At 41.7% G+C, this 18,198-nt stretch overlaps 1 protein-coding gene across 12 annotated transcripts in view; it reads right to left on the bottom strand.

Moving 5' to 3' along the window:
- HIBCH (3-hydroxyisobutyryl-CoA hydrolase) overlaps nt 1–18,198 on the bottom strand; it is a 124,231-nt gene that overhangs the window by 22,110 nt on the left and 83,923 nt on the right. For all 12 annotated transcript variants that reach the window (XM_086361990.1, XM_086361979.1, XM_086362053.1 and 9 more), the window contains 4 exons: nt 17,630–17,775; nt 11,931–12,017; nt 7,145–7,203; nt 6,357–6,438 (listed from right to left, as the gene is read on the bottom strand). In XM_086361990.1, coding sequence (XP_086218116.1) covers nt 6,357–6,438; nt 7,145–7,203; nt 11,931–12,017; nt 17,630–17,775 — 374 coding nt within the window. The remainder of the gene's footprint in view (nt 1–6,356; nt 6,439–7,144; nt 7,204–11,930; nt 12,018–17,629; nt 17,776–18,198) is intronic.

Below are 18,198 nucleotides of genomic sequence, written 5' to 3' on the forward strand. Positions count from 1 at the left end.
TGGGGCCAACGTGTGTGTGCTAAGTCGCTTCAGTCATATCTGACTATTTGCGACCCCATGGACTATAGCCCGTTAGGCACTTCTGTCCATGGGATTCTCCAGGCATGAATACTGGAGTGGGTTGCCATTTTCTTCTACACTGGGGCCAATAAAACCGTACAAATAAGCATTGTTTACTTCTTTACCATGTACTACTCCTAACCAAAAGTTCTTTGTCTTGTCAATTCTTCACAAATTTATTGTCTGTTTTATCTAAAAGTTATGAAAGCTTCCTGCTCTGGTCATCCTTCACATCTTCATTCTCTTGTACAGACATCCATGTACCTGTAAAAATTTAATAAAATCTGTATATTCTTTTCCCATTGATCTGTCTTATGTGATTCTCATAAGTGTGATTCTCAGACCAGCCAGAGAACCTAAGAGGATAGAGAATTTTTTCCTCCCTACAAGAGCAAAGTAAGAGCCAGTAACCGTTTTTCCCCTGCATATGGATATCCATTTGTTTCAGAGCCATCTGTTGAAAAGGCTTTCTTCTCCCCACTGAATTATCCTGGGAGTTCAGAGCAAGTTTCAATCTAGTATTAATTTATCCCCACTGCTCAAGTGTAAACTTTCTGGCTCATGGCAGGTGAACACTTCCCAGACCTGTGTGAGCCTTGCTAACTATTCAAACTACTGTTTTCCTGTGACTCTTTCCCTGGTCTTGTGTAGTTTTACCCATAACGTTTACAGATCAATATCCTGGAAATTCCTCTGAGAAGAAAGCTGAATCAATCTTAGGGCTCTCTTGTTTGTTTCTCTTCTCTCAGGAACCATACGTGCTGCCTGCTGTGTCCAATGTTTATAAACACTTGTTTCATACATTTTGTCCAGGTCTCTAGTCGTTTACAGGAGAACAATTCCTATAACAAATTTTCTGAATACAGGTCATTTTATTCTTATATAGTACAGTGTACAGGTAATTCTCAAAGCTTACAGAAAGATTAGTAACCTTTTCAGTTCAGTTCAGTCGCTCAGTCGTGTCTGACTCTTTGCGACCCCATGAATCGCAGCACGCCAGGCCTCCCCGTCCATCACCAACCCCCAGGGTTCATTCAGACTCACGTCCATTGAGTCAGTGATGCCATCCAGCCATCTCATCCTCTGTCGTCCCCTTCTCCTCCTGCCCCCAACCCCTCCCAGCATCAGAGTCTTTTCCAATGAGTCAACTCTTCGCATGAGGTGGCCAAAGTACTGGAGTTTCAGCTTTAGCATCATTCCATCCAAAGAAATCCCAGGGCTGATCTCCTTCAGAATGGACTGACTGGATCTCCTTTCAGTCCAAGGGACTCTCAAGAGTCTTCTCCAACACCACAGTTCAAAAGCATCAATTCTTCCGTGCTCAGCTTTCTTCACAGTCCAACTCTCACATCCATACATGACCACAGGAAAAACCACAGCCTTGACTAGATGGACCTTTGTTGGCAAAGTAATGTTTCTGCTTTTGAATATGCTATCTAGGTTGGTCATAACTTTCCTTCCAAGGAGTAAGCGTCTTTTAATTTCATGGCTGCAGTCACCATCTGTAGTGATTTTGGAGCCCAGAAAAATAAAGTCTGCCACTGTGTCCACTGTTTCCCCATCTATTTCCCATGAAGTGATGGGACCAGATGCCATGATCTTTGTTTTCTGAATGCTGAGCTTTAAGCCAACTTTTTCACTCTCCTCTTTCACCTTCATCAAGAGGCTCTTTAGTTCCTCTTCACTTTCTGCCATAAGGGTGGTGTCATCTGCATATTTGAGTAATCTTTTAAGTTTCTCTTTTTAATACTTTGCTACTACTCTTTCTTAAAATCTATACCCTGGTTAATGTTCTCAGTTTTCCTATTTTTCCTCCAATTTTTCAGTGCACAAATTATATACAGAGGCTTGTCATATTGGTGTATGTTATCTTCTTCAAGTAAAAACAGTTTCATTTCATTCTTCATGAAATGAGCATTGTAAAATAAAAACACACATAAATCTCACATTGGTGATTAAAGAAAGAAATACCTAAGAATCTAATAAATTTTGTAGTACTGGAAAAAGAAAGTACATGCCCTCTCTAGGCCTGTAACACAGCAGGCTGTCCTACATCAATAACCAGAAAACACCCAAAGGACAAGTCAAAAGCAACACTGGATTCCCTGGTCCTTTGCTCAGGACCACCTTCCTGGACACTAATCTGACTCACTGCTCCCTGCTCTTGTCTCTCTGCCTCTCTTGGCCGTTAGTATGTCATTCCTCAGTGCTCCTAAGGGCTGGTGACTCATTTAAATTCCTTCCTTGGCTTAGTGTTCTTGCTGAGAATTGAGGTGAGGCAGGTAGTCTCAACCTCTTCTACTTATGATTCCTTTGATTCCTGACATCACTTGTAATCCTGGAAAAGAAATACTTCTCTGATTGGCCCCCAAGAACCTTCTTTACTTTGGCAAGCCTGCATGTCTCGTTAACAGAAAAGGGAGATTGAAACAGGAGAGCACAACCTACAACTGAACACCAAGAAAACAAATAGCTGATTTTAAAATGACCAAAGAACATAAACATTTCACCAAAGAAAATACAAATGGTCAATATGCATAGGAAAAGATGTTCCATATCACCAACCACAATGATACATCACCGCCCAGTCATTAGGATGGTTATGAGGGGAAAAAAAGGACAAAATAACAAGTGTTGGCAAGGATGCAGAAAAATTGAAACCTCTGTGTACTGTTGTCTGTGGGGCACCTGCTATGGGAAGGAGTACAGAGGTCCTCAACACATTAAAACAGAATTACCATGTGATGCAGCAATTCTACTTCTGGGTATGTCTGCAAACAATTAAAAGCAGATATTTGTACACCCACGTTCATAGCAGCATTATTCACAAGAACTAAAAGGCAGAAGTAACTCAAATGCTTCCAGATGGATGGATAAATAAACTGTGGCATAAACATATAAGAGAATATTATTAAGCCTTAAAAAGGAATGAAATTCTGGTACCAGCTACAACATGGATGAACCTTGCTTTTTCATCAAGGTAAGTGACATAAGTGAATTATTTCATCATGGTAAGTGAAATAAACTAGTCACAAAAGGAAAAAACGCTGCATGATTCCACTTACGCAAGGTGTCCAGTGTAGTCGAATTCACAGAAAAGGAAAGTAGAACGGTTGTTGCCAGGGACTGGGAGGAGAGGGAAATGAGGAGTTATGGTTTAATGGGTATAATGCTTCAGTTTTGCAAGCTGAAAATATTCTGGAGGTTGGCGGCACGACACCGTGAATATACTCAATGCTAAACTGTACACTCAAAAGCGGCTCAGAAGGCACTTCCCTGGCAGTCCAGGGAGTCGGCCTTGCAATGCAGGGCTCACCGGTTCGACCCCTGGTGGGGGAACTAGGATCCCATATACTGTGGAGTAACGGGGCCGTTATGCTACAACTACTGAGCCCGTGCACTCTAGAGCCTGTGCGGCACAACCAGAGAGTCCACAAAAAAATCTCACGTGATGCAGTAAGGATCCCGCATGTCACAACTAAGACCGACACAGCCAAAGAAGTTTGCTTGGCACCGTGAACAATGTACCCCATAAGCAGGACAGGAGATTTGATGAATTCCAACCTTAAGCATTATTTAAATAATGGAAAATGGTATACTGGAACTTAAGAGGAAAGTCTAAAAAAGCACATTAGAAGCCATAAAATAGGTACGATAAAAATTCCATCAGCTGTAAAGAATTTACAACTTCCCTATTTATCATTTTTGAAGTCCACATGTTATCCTATAGTGAAAGTGAAAGTCGCTCAGTTGTGTCCGACTCTTTGCAACCCCATGGACTATACTGTCCGTGGAATTCTCCAGGCCAGAATACTGCAGTGGGTAGCCTTGCCCTTCTCCAGAGGATCTTCCCAACCCAGGGAGTGAACCCATGTCTCCCTCATTGCAGGTGGATTCTTTACCAGCTGAGCCACAAGGGAAGCCCAACAGTGATCAGTAGTCAAAAATCTAAAGAAAGGATTAAAGAAAAACCTTATGTTACTTAATGATAAGCAAGTATGTTGAAAAGAATCCTGTCCTTCCTCATGGACAGTCCTGGAGAGAAAAGAACCCCTAAGACAGAGCAGATGTTTGCAACTTCCAACATCAACACAGACTAGATCACTAGGGCTTGCAGAAGAAAGACAGGAATCCCTGAAGAGCCCACAGGGTTAGGAGCAATCTTTGAGGTTTAATGACACAGAGGTAGAATCTTCTTTAAAATTTGTTCAAATACATGCTCTGCAAACCTGTCACTGAAGCACTAACAACTATCTCCTCCCTCGGGGTTGTTCTCTGGTGTGTGTCCCGGTTGACATAATTAAAAGGAGCCCTATATCTAAACTCTGTCAGGGAAGCCTCAGTGGGAATTTTTGATCCCTATAGCATGTTATGCCCAGCAGATACTAATATGTGGAGCCACATTCATTCACCAGAGCAGGTCAACTGAATAAAAATGAACATCAGTCTTTCCAGTGAGAGTGGTCAGTGCTGACCCTAGCTGTGAAAGGTGACTTGCCAAGTAGCCTCCTCTGAATGCAGAATAAACATACTGCCAGAGGAATGGGAGGAAAACTGATCTGAGTTCCATTCTTCAGTTTTGGGGTAGGCCAATGGTTTTAAAATAATATGGCTAGCTGCTTTTCTGTACTGCCTTAAAGTGATGCTATATAGCCTATGAGAGAATATGCTGCCTGGTAACTGCTTTCAAATGAAACTGCCGAGTACATACTTAACGCTATTGCAGGGGGGCAGGGGAAGGCAGGGCCAGGAAGGCTGGCTTCTGTGTTGCTCTGAAACCAAGAGAATCAAATTCCAAGTCAGAATCCTTGAAATATAAAATGATTACCTACATTTATGCAAACATTCCTGAGAGTTGTTAATGGTAACATTACTTTTGTGAATTGGGGAGAAGGCAATGGCACCCCACTCCAGTACTCTTGCCTGGAAAATCCCATGGATGGAGGAGCCTGGTAGGCTGCAGTCCATGGGGTCGCAAAGAGTCGGACATGACTGAGCGACTTCACTTTCACTTTTCACTTTCATGCATTGGAGAAGGAAATGGCAACCCACTCCAGTGTTCTTGCCTGGAGAACCCCAGGGACGGGGGAGCCTGGTGGGCTGCCGTCTGTGGGGCCGCACAGAGTCGGACACAACTGAAGTGACTTAGCATGGCTGTTTTGGGCTTCCCTTGTGGTTCAGCTGATAAAGAATCCACCTGTAATGTGGGAGACCTGGGTTCAACCCCTGGGTTGGGAAGATCCCCTGGAGAAGGGAAAGGCTACCCACTCCAGTACTCTGGCCTGGAAAATTCCATGGATGGAGGAGCCTGCTGGGCTACAGTCCATGGGGTCACAAAGAGTCTCACACGACTGAGCAACTTCACTTTGAAAGTTAATAAAATCCCCATAATAAATAAGATCCTAAGTGACAAATTAACATTCCCTCAAGAATGAGGCAATGTTTTCATCTTTACAGGTAAGACTTAACTTAAATTTTTGTCAATACGTTATCTGACAACTGAAATGCTATACCTATATATTGAAAAATACTATCAGATAATGAGAAACCACCATTTCTTTTCAGGGTAAGGAAACATACTTTTTCTTTCCTTTGTCTGGAAGTCTAAAATAAACCAAGTTTAACAGTCACATGACGGTTCCACAAATGTCAGTATCCAATGTGCACTCATTTACACAGAAACATGCTGTCATGAGGTGAGTCATGTTGAAGAAAGACCAAAGCGTACTAACACTGGGGAACACCACTTAGAGCTCAGCTATGGCTGAAGATGGAGCCTCTTGCTGGTTTAAAAGGGATCACTTTCTTATTAAACTTCCTGCTAAAAAGACCATATCCTCCCCAATACAATATTGTAAAGTTAAAAAACAAAAGAAAAGAAAAAGAAAAGACCATATCCTGACGCGCTGCAAGTTTAACAGAACTTACATTTTAATGTCACAACTGCAATAAATTATAAGGTGACTGTTGTCCATCAATCTAGCCCTTCTAATAAAAATGTCCCTGAACATTTCTCCCTCAAGACAAAAAGGACTACTGGAGATGAAGCATGCTTATGAAGTCCTTCTCTGTTCCATTCAAAGAACCTAAAAACAGCTTAGCTTTGCTGTCACTATCCAGTGGGTAGACAGGGCATCTGAGTTTAGGTAAAGGCTCTGTGGAACTACTCTCTGATGCTCAATGGAGCTCAGAAAGAATGCTGTGCAGTGGGCCACGCCCCCAGCACAGAGCTCTGACACCCCCAGAGGCTGCTCTGTCACGAGTTCACCACACTCCAGGCAGAGACAGTCTATTACCTTCAGCTGCTCCAGGGCAAAAGACGAGCCGTCTTGCTGTAAATTGTCAACAATCTGTTCCACAGTATTAGCTGAGAACCAACTATTAAAAAAAGGAAACATATGACTTCAACAATATGCAAGCGATTTCTTCTTTCCATGATAGCAACGAATCTAAACATAGATTTCCCTTAAACCTTATTTCAAAAATGAAAAAATTTCCAACCTATACCACAGGATGATGAAATAAAATACTGCCTCTCTGGGTATGTGTTTGCAATCTACCTTCACTAATATGAATATAGCCTAAATTTTCTCTTCTGCTTTCTTGAATCTGTTATATACACATAAATGATGTCTGAACTATTAAAAAAACTCATGCTTCTAAAGCATAAAGATAGTTGCCTTCTATTCCAGTGGTGTTTTCCTCGTCTTACGTTTCAGTCAGTCAGTCTCTCAAACACTGCACAAAACTTTTTGCTGAACAGCTTGATAAGACCTTCAGAAAAGATGACTTCACGAAGATAAAAGATAAGTTGTTATTTTCTAGCCTCTCTTCCCCATTAAAGAAAAAGAAAGATGTTTTGTGATAAAATGAAACAACGTGATAGATTACTTAAATATAATGAATTTATTTCCCCCTGAAAGAGTGGGCACAAAGCCACTTTCAAAGGTAAGTGAAAATAAAAACACTATGTTACCTGATCTCAGAATTCGGTGCATTGTCAAACAGCACAATTACAGTGTCAGTAAATTCAATTTAATATAGTCTTTCCAAAGGAACAGATATAATTGAGATCTCTAAGTACCTGTTTATTTTGTCCATGTGTTCCTCGAGTATAAAAGGCTTGTCTTGATCAGTCTTTGACTGTTTGAAAAGAAAACCTTTAATTAATTTGAAGTAATACAAATCTTTGTAAAACCTTTAAAATTTTCACCATATTTAATGATATATTTTGAGGGAAATTATAACTTTCGGTCAAAATTACATCCAGTCTCATAAATAACTACCACCGTATGTTCAAAAGTCAGACTAGGTATTATTCTGGACTAATACTTGATAAAAGTATCAACAGCAAAAATAATGTTCTTGTATTTTTATTTGTAGGCATTATACACGATGATGTCATCATCAAAGTGTGTCAGTGAATTTAAGGACTGCAAGGGACCTGAGAAGTCATCCTGCCCCAATTTCTGATACAGAAATTCCTACCACATCTCTGATATCCCCACAGCATTGACCGCCAGGGGAAAAAACACTACCTCAGAAAGGAACTCAGGAGTGCGTGAAAAACTATAATTAGCATTAAAAAAAAATTCTGGACCAAAAATCCACCCTCTCCTGTTTATAGTTCTAGTTAATGCCCCTGAGTTGCTCTTCTTGCACAGTGCAGTTTTGAGTCCCTTACACTCCAGAGCTGCCTATGTCCAAGTCCCAGTTTGTTCTCCAAGTGTGGTCCAGCGCCTTAGCTGCAGGTGTGGCTGAATCATAGCGCAGTGCAACAAGGCTCTGCACACCTTGCTTGTTTTGCAAACAACGCTTTATGTAACAGGACTAACTGTTAGGGGGAGCGCGCTGACTGGGACCGCCCACCCTGCCTAGGCGCCATAGTAACCATGTGCGTGAGATGTTTTAGGACAGGAGGTCCTAGCAAGGAACACAGAACTAGTAAGTTACTACCAACCAGAAGAGTTCAGAAGAGATCACAAGGAGATGCCACGTGTCCTACCATCCCCCAGAAGCCTGCTCACTGGCATCCACCTTGGCTGAGCGATGTGCACACCACCAGGAAGGACTCTGAATCAGAGAGTCTGACCAAAGACAACCCAGAAACTAGTCCCATACCATAAAGCCACGAGGCAGAGCCGTTCTGGGTTCCTTTACCCTACTGCTCTCTGTCCGGGCACCCCTTGCCAGTAAAATCTCTTGCTTTGTCAGCACGTGCGTCTCCTCAGAAATTCATTTCTGAGTGTTAGACAAGAGCCCACTCTCAGGCCCTGGAAGGGGTCCCCCTTCCTGCAACAACTCTGGCTTAGTTTAGGGGCAGTCTTATTACGCTACTGGTTTCCACTGAACAGTTAAGACTTTTTTTAAACTGGTGCTGTTGTAGGCTACATTTCTTCCATCCTGTACTTATGAATTTGGTACCCTGGACTGAAATTCAATTAACTCTATTGTGACATTGTGATTTAAAATAAAAAACATGTATCTGGTCTTCACCCATATATTTGGGCATTTGTTCCAGGCTCACAGTTCCCAAAACCCATGGAAATCCCTAAGTGGAGAATCTTTTGTTATAATATGTGGTCTTTTGTCCTCCGTTCCTGACATGAAGGTGAAACGGGTGTCTTCTGTTATTCACAAGCCCTCTTCAATCATACCTCTGTTTATGTTCCTGAGGAAAGCCCCCAGGTGCCAGGGAAACCGACCAAGGGAACTCTGAGTCTCATCGCTCACTGTCCACTCTCTCCCACACCTCCCCCTTCTCCATCGCCAGTGAAGGGAAAGGGACTGGAAATTGAGTCTGATCACTAGTGGGCAATGATTTAATCAACTGTCTGTACATAGGGAAGCCTCCGAAAAACTCCAAAGGACGGGGTCTGGAAAGCTTCCACGGTGATGAACACGCAGGGAGAGTGGTTCACCCCAGCTTCATGGGGACAGAGCTCCTGGGCGTGGGGCCCTTCTGGATCTCACCCAATGCATATGTCCACTGAGCTGTGCATTCATACCCTTCACTGTGTGCTTTATAATAAACCAAAAAATGTTATGTGTGTCCCTGAATTCTATGAGTCACTCTAGCAAATTCTCAAAGCCGAGGAGGGGATCATGAGCACCCCAGTTTGCTGCCAGTCAGTGACAGGTACAGGTGACAACCTGAGATTTGTAACTGGAGTCTGAAGGACGGCCCATCGTGTGGGTCCGGGCCCGTGAGTTGTGTGATCTGACAGTAATCTCAGGTGGGTAGCATTGGCACTGCAATGAGTCATAAGATGCCCCGCTGGTGTTGTGGAGGACCGCCTAATATGTGGAAAGCAAACACATCTGCGTCAGCGTGTCGTGAACACGCGGTGGTGAGAGAATAGAGGGAACACACGGGATGTTCCCCACCCACTGATCAAATTTCATATTTTTACTATTAAACATATTACTCTGAACTGGAAGTATTTTTTTTTCCGCCCACATGTTTACCTAACTTATTTTCTTAGTTTCAAATCAATCTGATCAAAATGCCATCAACATTCTTATCCAAATAACTGAAAAAAAAACAAAAAACAAAACAAAACACTGAATAAGGCCAAGATGACTTTACTTACAGACCAACAGCTACACACTTATCAGAACTCTCTGGTAAGGCCCTTCAGCCTCCACACACTATGATCCATCCCTCATTTATCCAACTTGACAACATAAGAGACTGTCAAATGCTTTGACAAACTCCGATGAAACCCTCACATGCTTGCATTCATATTCACAGCATTAAGTGTTCAAGGCCCTGAATCTCTACTCATGTTTTTCAGTTCTGGGTAATTTTAGGGTGCTGCTGCTGCTGCTAAGTCACTTCAGTCGTGTCTGACTCTGTGCGACCCCACAGACGGCAGCCCACCAGGTTCCCCCGTCCCTGGGATTCTCCAGGCAAGTACACTGGAGTGGGTTGCCATTTCCTTCTCCAATGCATGAAAGTGAAAAGTGAAAGTGAAGTCGCTCAGTCGTGCTGGACTCTTCACGACCCCATAGACTGCAGCCCACCAGGCTCCTCTGCCCATGGGATTTTCCAGGCAAGAGTACTGGAGTGGGGTGCCATTGCCTTCTATTTCTCTAAATATTTCCTATCCTCTATAACAAATTCCTGACAGTTAAGATATTGGACCTCCTGGAATAATTTTCCTTTCTCTTCATTTTTCATCTTATTATCCTCTTAGAGTTTTCCTCATCTACCAATTTTAGTCTAATCGATTGTGGGTTTTTTTTCTCCCTTTCACTGTCATATTTTAAATATCTTTTTTATTCTTTAACTATTTCTCTTAGTAACAACTGTTCTTATTTCACAGATAAAATATTTTCCTCTTATCTGAAGATCAAAAAAAAAAAAACAAACACAGCCAAATCTATAATTGTTTAGTTTCCTTCTCCTTGCACTGTCTACTCCCTTCGAGTACCTTTTTTGGCCAATCTCTGGTTTTTAATGCCTGACAATCCTTGTTTTTCTGTGTGAAGTACTAAAATTTAGAAGCTCTGTAATGTCAATTGCAATTATAGAAGTGTCAATTATCTATACATTATGAGATGATCACACAAAGGCCTGAATGTTTCTTTCATTAGAGGGGTCCTCGAATGTCAATAGCCACACGTTTTCTTTTCCTTCTAATGAAATGCTTGGGAGTGGGATGGTGCTATGGACTAAATGTTTGTGTCCCCACTAAATTCACATTGAAACCCTAACTCCAATGTGATGGTATTTGGGGGGTGAGGCCTATGGGAGGTATCTAAGTCAAGAGGATGGAGCCCTCGGGATGGGATTAGTGCCCTTATACACAGAGCCCTCAGAGAGCTCACTTTCTCTCTGCTGTGTGAGGATACAGCAGGAAGGCGTTCATCTGCAGAACAGGAAGAGGGCCCTCACCAGGAACCTGATCAGCTGGCACCTTGATCATGGACTTGCCAACCCCCAAAACCCTGAGAAACTTCTGTTGTTTAAGCCACAGGTCTACAGCAATTTTGTTATGGCTGCCCAAACTAAGATAGATGGTATGTAAGAATTCTAGGAGCCAACCAGGAAAAAAAGGCCAGCATTCTTCCCATTTAATATGTTCTTCATCTTTTCAGTAGAATACCTCATCTACCCTGCCCTTAGCCAGCGAGGCCCTGTCAGAGGCCCTGATACCTACAAAGAGTCTACAGCAAGAACTGGTTTGCTTATTGGCTTCCCGCATTGAAGGATAAGTAGCTGCCCTCATCCTTCCACTTTCAAGCTTCCAGAATAGTGACATCTCATACCTGCCACTGTCTCCTCTTCTGTTCTCCTTCTCTTTGTGGATTCCTGCCTTTTCTATTCCTTTATTATAATTTTAGTGGGGTTCAGGAGAGAGCATATATTCAATCTTTTGATATCATTTTTAACTAGAAGTCATGTAGCACGTTTATAGATTCTGAGCACTCAAAAGAAAACTTAAGGTAGACTACATAAGCAATTAAAAGAAAACACTGCAATGTACTGCATTATTATATTCAGACGGATACCAGAGTTTCACTTTAGCAGCTCCACAAGTAGTATCTACATTGAACCTACATTATAGAAAAGTCACAGTATGTTGTAAAAAGCCCTTCCTTGCAAGGGCCAGTCACGAGGCTATGCCCCGAAATTCACCAGCAACGAGAAAACAAGCCATGTAGCTGCAGGTAAAGAAGTCATCTTCTCAGATGGCCATCCTAACAACTGTGAAACACTGACACTCCCATCAGGTTTTACAGTAAATAAATCCCAATGTGTTTATTTATATTCACAAACTATAATATTCATCAACTTCTAATTTTTCAGTCACTTCCCCTTTCCCATGAATTAAAATCTGAGGTTAGAATACTGTTAAGATTACCTTTGCATGGTAAGTTTCTAAGACATCTGCAATATTTTCTTTTGAAGGAGATTTCAGGGCTAACAAATCTTCTTCTAGCATGCCCAACTACAGGTGGAAAAAAAGGAAAACATTTAAAAACCCATAGAAACACCATTTTTTTTAAGAAATCTTATTCTTTAATAAAAATCCTTGTCTTAAAATTATGACACTCGCTTTTCCACTGAGTCAATGAAGGCAATTTTCATTGAAGTTGCATGCACACACATTCCCACAAAGCAAATGCTGCCTTGCAAGGAATGGATAAAGATGAACAAAACTGAAGAGGAGAAATAGAGACATTCATCTTTGTTTCCCTCTGGCTATTGAGCACTGCTACTGCAAACCAACGATCTGAACTATAAATTTTACTTTAACCAATTTTAATTAAAAACTGCCACTTGTGACTAACAGTTACTGTAGTCAATGCACAGCTCTATAATATAGCCACACTTAACTCTTGGACAGCTGTTAACATAACTGATGCCATCTTGTGCCCACACAGGTTCTTCTGCTCTTCCACTGACCCTACCAAGACTGTGCTATGCAGTAACCCTTCTCTATCAAGTGCTCTGTGGTTAACAGACCTCATTTAATAATCATTGAGGCCAGGTGGTCTCCATGCTCTGTTAAGTCCCCAGACGATGATAAAGACTCTGGCTAACATATCCCCAGTGCCCAAGAGATGCCATGGAATTCCTGTGTGTGTGCTAAGTTGCTCCAGTCGTGTCTGACTCTTTGTGACCCGATGGACTGTAGTCTTCCAGGTTCCTCTGTCCATGGAATTCTCCAGGCAAGAATACTGCAGTGGGCTGCCATGCCTTCCAAGGGATCTTCCCAACCCAGGGATGGAACCCACGTCTTACATCCCCTTCAATGGCAAGCAGGTGCTTTACCAGCAGCACCATCCGGGAAGCCCACCATGGAATTTCCCAGCAAGAATACTAGAGTGGGCAGATGTTTCCTTCTCCAAGGGATCTTTCCAACCCAAGGATAGGACCTGTGTCTCCTGCATGGCAGGCAGATTCTTTAACATCTAAGCCACCAGGGAAGCCCAGAAATGAGTTAACCATTCATAAATCCTGATTTAGGAATGCACGTCCTGTTCCAAGCACACACCCCCATACCCAGAGGTCAACTATAAAACTGTCCCAGTGGCCCCTCAGCTGTGAATGCTGCCAGATCACTGTCTGCCCAATCCCACCCTGAGAATACATTACCCTATATAAACTGATCCAGTGATTATATGGAGACACCTGCCTCATTTTTTTGGTCTCAAGATACTGTCCCAGTTTGGTGGGTACTTTTGTTCCCTCTATCTTCCAACAGCTCTCCATCTATATCCCTCACATACCTATTCCTAAGCTCAGCCAAATGGACTTTTTCAGATCAGATCAGATCAGATCAGTCGCTCAGTCGTGTCTGACTCTTTGCGACCCCATGAATCGCATCACCCCAGGGCTCCCTGTCCATCACCAACTCCCGGAGTTACTGAGACTCACGTCCATCGAGTCAGTGATGCCATCCAGCCATCTCATCCTCTGTCGTCCCCTTCTCCTCCTGCCCCCAATCCCTCCCAGCATCACAGTCTTTTCCAATGAGTCAACTCTTCGCATGAGGTGGCCAAAGGACTGGAGTTTCAGCTTCAGCATCATTCCTTCCAAAGAAATCCCAGGGCTGATCTCCTTCAGAATGGACTGGTTGGATCTCCTTGCAGTCCAAGGGACTCTCAAGTGTCTTCTCCAACACTACAGTTCAAAAGCATCAATTCTTCGGCGCTCAGCCTTCTTCACAGTCCAACTCTCACATCCATACATGACCACAGGAAAAACCATAGCCTTGACTAGACGAACCTTTGTTGACAAAGTAATGTCTCTGCTTTTGAATATGCTATCTAGGTTGGTCATAACTTTCCTTCCAAGGAGTAAGCGTCTTTTAATTTCATGGCTGCAGTCACCATCTGCAGTGATTTTGGAGCCCCCCAAAATGAAGTCTGACATTGTTTCCACTGTTTCCCCATCTATTTCCCATGAAGCGATGGGACCGGATGCCATGATCTTCATTTTCTGAATGTTAAGCTTTAAGCCAACTTTTTCACTCTCCACTTTCACTTTCATCAAGAGGCTCTTTAGTTCCTCTTCACTTTCTGCCATAAGGGTGGTGTCATCTGCATATCTGAGGTTATTGATATTTCTCCCGGCAATCTTGATTCCAGCTTGTGTTTCTTCCAGTCCAGCGTTTCTCTTGATGTACTCTGCATATAAGTTAAATAAGCAGGGTGACAATATACAGCCTTGACGAACTCCTTTTCCTATTTGGAACCAGTCTGTTGTTTCATGTCCAGTTCTAACTGTTGCTTCCTGACCTGCATACAGGTTTCTCAAGAGGCAGGTCAGGTGGTCTGGTATTCCCATCTCTTTCAGAATTTTCCACAGCTTACTGTGATCCACACAGTCAAAGGCTTTGGCATAGTCAATAAAGCAGAAATAGATGTTTTTCTGGAACTCTCTTGCTTTTTCCATGATCCAGTGGATGTTGGCAATTTGATCTCTGGTTCCTCTGCCTTTTCTAACACCAGCTTGAACATCAGGAAGTTCACAGTTCACATATTGCTGAAGCCTGGCTTGGAGAATTTTGAGCATTACTTTACTAGCGTGTGAGATGAGTGCAATCGTGTGGTAGTTTGAGCATTCTTTGGCATTGCCTTTCTTTGGGATTGGAATGAAAACTGACCTTGTCCAGTCCTGTGGCCACTGCTGAATTTTCCAAATTTGCTGGCATATTGAGTGCAGCACTTTCACAGCATCATCTTTCAGGATTTGAAAGAGCTCCACTGGAATTCCATCACCTCCACTTGCTTTGTTCGTAGTGATGCTTTCTAAGGCCCACTTGACTTCACATTCCAGGATGTCTGGCTCTAGGTCAGTGATCACACCATTGTGATTATCTGGGTCGTGAAGATCTTCTTTGTACAGTTCTTCTGTGTATTCTTGCCATCTCTTCTTAATATCTTCTGCTTCTGTTAGGTCCATACCATTTCTGTCCTTTATCGAGCCCATCTTTGCATGAAATGTTCCTTTGGTATCTCTGATTTTCTTGAAGAGATCTCTAGTCTTTCCCATTCTGTTGTTTTCCTCTATTTCTTTGCATTGATCACTGAAGAAGGCTTTCTTATCTCTTCTTGCTATTCTTTGGAACTCTGCATTCAGATGTTTATATCTTTCCTTTTCTCCTTTGCTTTTTGCTTCTCTTCTTTTCACAGCTATTTGCAAGGCCTTCCCAGACAGCCACTTTGCTTTTTTGCATTTCTTTTCCATGGGGATGGTCTTGATCCCTGTCTCCTGTACAATGTCACGAACCTCATTCCATAGTTCATCAGGCCCTCTATCTATCAGATCCAGGCCCTTAAATCTATTTCTCACTTCCATTGTATAATCATAAGGGATTTGATTTAGGTCATACCTGAATGGTCTAGTGGTTTTCCCTACTTTCTTCAATTTAAGTCTGAATTTGGCAATAAGGAGTTCATGATCTGAGCCACAGTCAGCTCCTGGTCTTGTTTTTGCTGACTGTATAGAGCTTCTCCATCTTTGGCTGCAAAGAATATAATCAATCTGATTTCTGTGTTGACCATCTGATGATGTCCATGTATAGAGTCTTCTCTTGTGTTGTTGGAAGAGAGTGTTTGTTATCACCAGTGCATTTTCTTGGCAAAACTCTATTAGTCTTTACCCTGCTTCATTCCATATTCCAAGGTTTCTAAAACAAAGCTAATGCTTTTCTACCCTACAGGCTTGCTCACTACAGCTTCCTCTATCCAGAAAACCTTCTCCTGTCTTAAGGCCCAGTTGACCTGTTAAGATTCAAGTTGAACTGCAACCTATAGGAGAAAACTTTCAGTCCTTTTTTATAAAGCTTTTGATTTCTCCTTCATATTTGAATGAGATCCTTGCTGGGTACAATAATCTGGGCTGTAGGTTATTTTCTTTCATCACTTTAAGTATGTCTTGCCATTCCCTCCTGGCTTGAAGAGTTTCTATTGAAAGATCAGCTGTTATCCTTATGGGAATTCCCTTGTGTGTTATTTGTTGTTTTTCCCTTGCTGCTTTTAATATTTGTTCTTTGTGTTTGATCTTTGTTAATTTGATTAATATGTGTCTTGGAGCGTTTCGCTTTGGGTTTATCCTGTTTGGGACTCTCTGGGTTTCTTGGACTTGAGTGATTATTTCCTTCCCCATTTTAGGGAAGTTTTGAACTATTATCTCCTCAAGTATTTTCTTGCGGTCTTTTTTTTTTTGTCTTCTTCTTCTGGGACTCCTATGATTCGAATGTTGGAGCGTTTAATATTGTCCTGGAGGTCTCTGAGATTGTCCTCATTTCTTTTAATTCATTTTTCTTTTTTCCTCTCTGATTCCTTTATTTCTACCATTCTATCTTCTAATTCACTAATCCTATTGTCTGCCTCTGTTATTCTACTATTTGTTGCCTCCAGAATGTTTCTGATCTCGTTTATTGCATTATTCATTATATATTGACTCTTTTTTATTTCTTCTAGGTCCTTGTTAAACCTTTCTTGCATCTTCTCAATCCTTTTTTGTAAGTAAGCTCTTCCTCCTTTCAGTCCATTGAATCCTTTCTTTGTATTCTGTTTGTAGACTTATCATACTTTACTCTGTCAGATGATACAGGTGGTTTTTTCTCTCTTTTACCTCTAGCTCCATTCTCAATGGGTACTACTCATTTCTATTAACTGTTTCAGGCCCCGTAAATGGTAGCCTATGCACTGCAGAGATTACTGGGCAGACTGACAAAAAAAGGAAGGGTTGTGGATCAGTTGCCCCCACCAGCCTTAACCAAATGCCACTATAGTCAAGAGTGTCCCTCCAGAGTAGGTAACAGAGTGCCCCTGTTTGCTCCCTGTTATAGCTCAGGGAAGAATGCGACAGCCACCTACTCAATGTGACTGAAGATGCCCGTAAAGATCTGAAAATTCAGGCAAATGTGATGAAAGGCCCTCATGTCAGTGTTACAGGGACAACCTTCAACTTTGTATACTTTCATACATTTTAATAACATTCCCTCCCCTATCCCCTAACATCCTGCCCTCAAGATCAGAAATCCTTTTCCTCCTGCCCTCAATCTTTCCCAGCATCAGGATCTTTTCCAATGAGTTGGCTCTTCATATCAGGTGGCCAAAGTATTGGAGCTTCAGCTTTAGCATCAATCCTTCCAATGAATATTCAGGGTTGATTTCCTTTAGGACTGCCTTGTTTGATCTCCTTGTTATCCAAGGAACTCTCAAGAGTCTTCTCCAGTATCACAGTTCAAAAGCATCAATTCTTCAGCATTTAGCCTTCTTCTTCTATAAATTCAGATTTTATATATTAGACTTTCTTAAAATATTACTTTTTTTTTTCACACAGACTATAATTATTCATTAAAAGATACTCACTGGAGGTACCAGGCAAAACAGCCCTGGATCTAGATATAATTATCTCTATTTTGCATATGAGAAAACTGAGGATTGAAGAGCTTAAGCACGTTCCCCAAGGTCACACAGCTTTAAGGGCAGATGCAGGATTCAGACCCACATTTGCCAAAAGCCTGTTATCCCAAACACTTATACCCCATGGAATATGAGTTATTCCGACAACACAAAGTGCAGCCATCCAAGTAAATACCTTTTCAAAATCTACGAAGTGTGTAGCAATTCCTGCTGTGTACACATCTCTTCCTTTCAGCCTGAATCCTGTTAATGCAAGGAAGTACCCAAGTTTTCCTTGAAGTCGTGGCAAGAAATAACCTCCACCCACATCAGGGAATAGCCCTGTAATTAAAAACAAGAAGAGATAATGATTCAAATGAAAGAGATAACTGCAGCTCTCTTACTTTATATCAAAGAGCCATTCTTCTCTGGAGTCTGAATCTATATTTAAAAATATTATTACTATACCATGGTACTATAACGTAACACATACAACACAACCAATATCACAAAAGACTTGCTATAAATTGTGCTAACTTAATTGGGATATCTTTCAAAATTTTCATGTTTCATTTCTATAGAAGACAATAAAGGGTTTGATGACACAGTATTTACATGTAAGTACTTGATAACTATTACCTAAATTTCTTATCTCAACTACTACTTTTTAAGAATCTCCAATATAGGTAAACACTGAAAACAAATATTTCCTGTCCAAATGATTTAGCACAGAAAAAAATGTAATCTGTGGCTATTATGTGATAA

This window comes from Bos grunniens, chromosome 2 (assembly GCF_055505025.1).
Source record: "Bos grunniens cultivar Pamir isolate PY7600 chromosome 2, Bosgru_T2T1.0, whole genome shotgun sequence".
Lineage (NCBI taxonomy): Eukaryota > Metazoa > Chordata > Mammalia > Artiodactyla > Bovidae > Bos > Bos grunniens.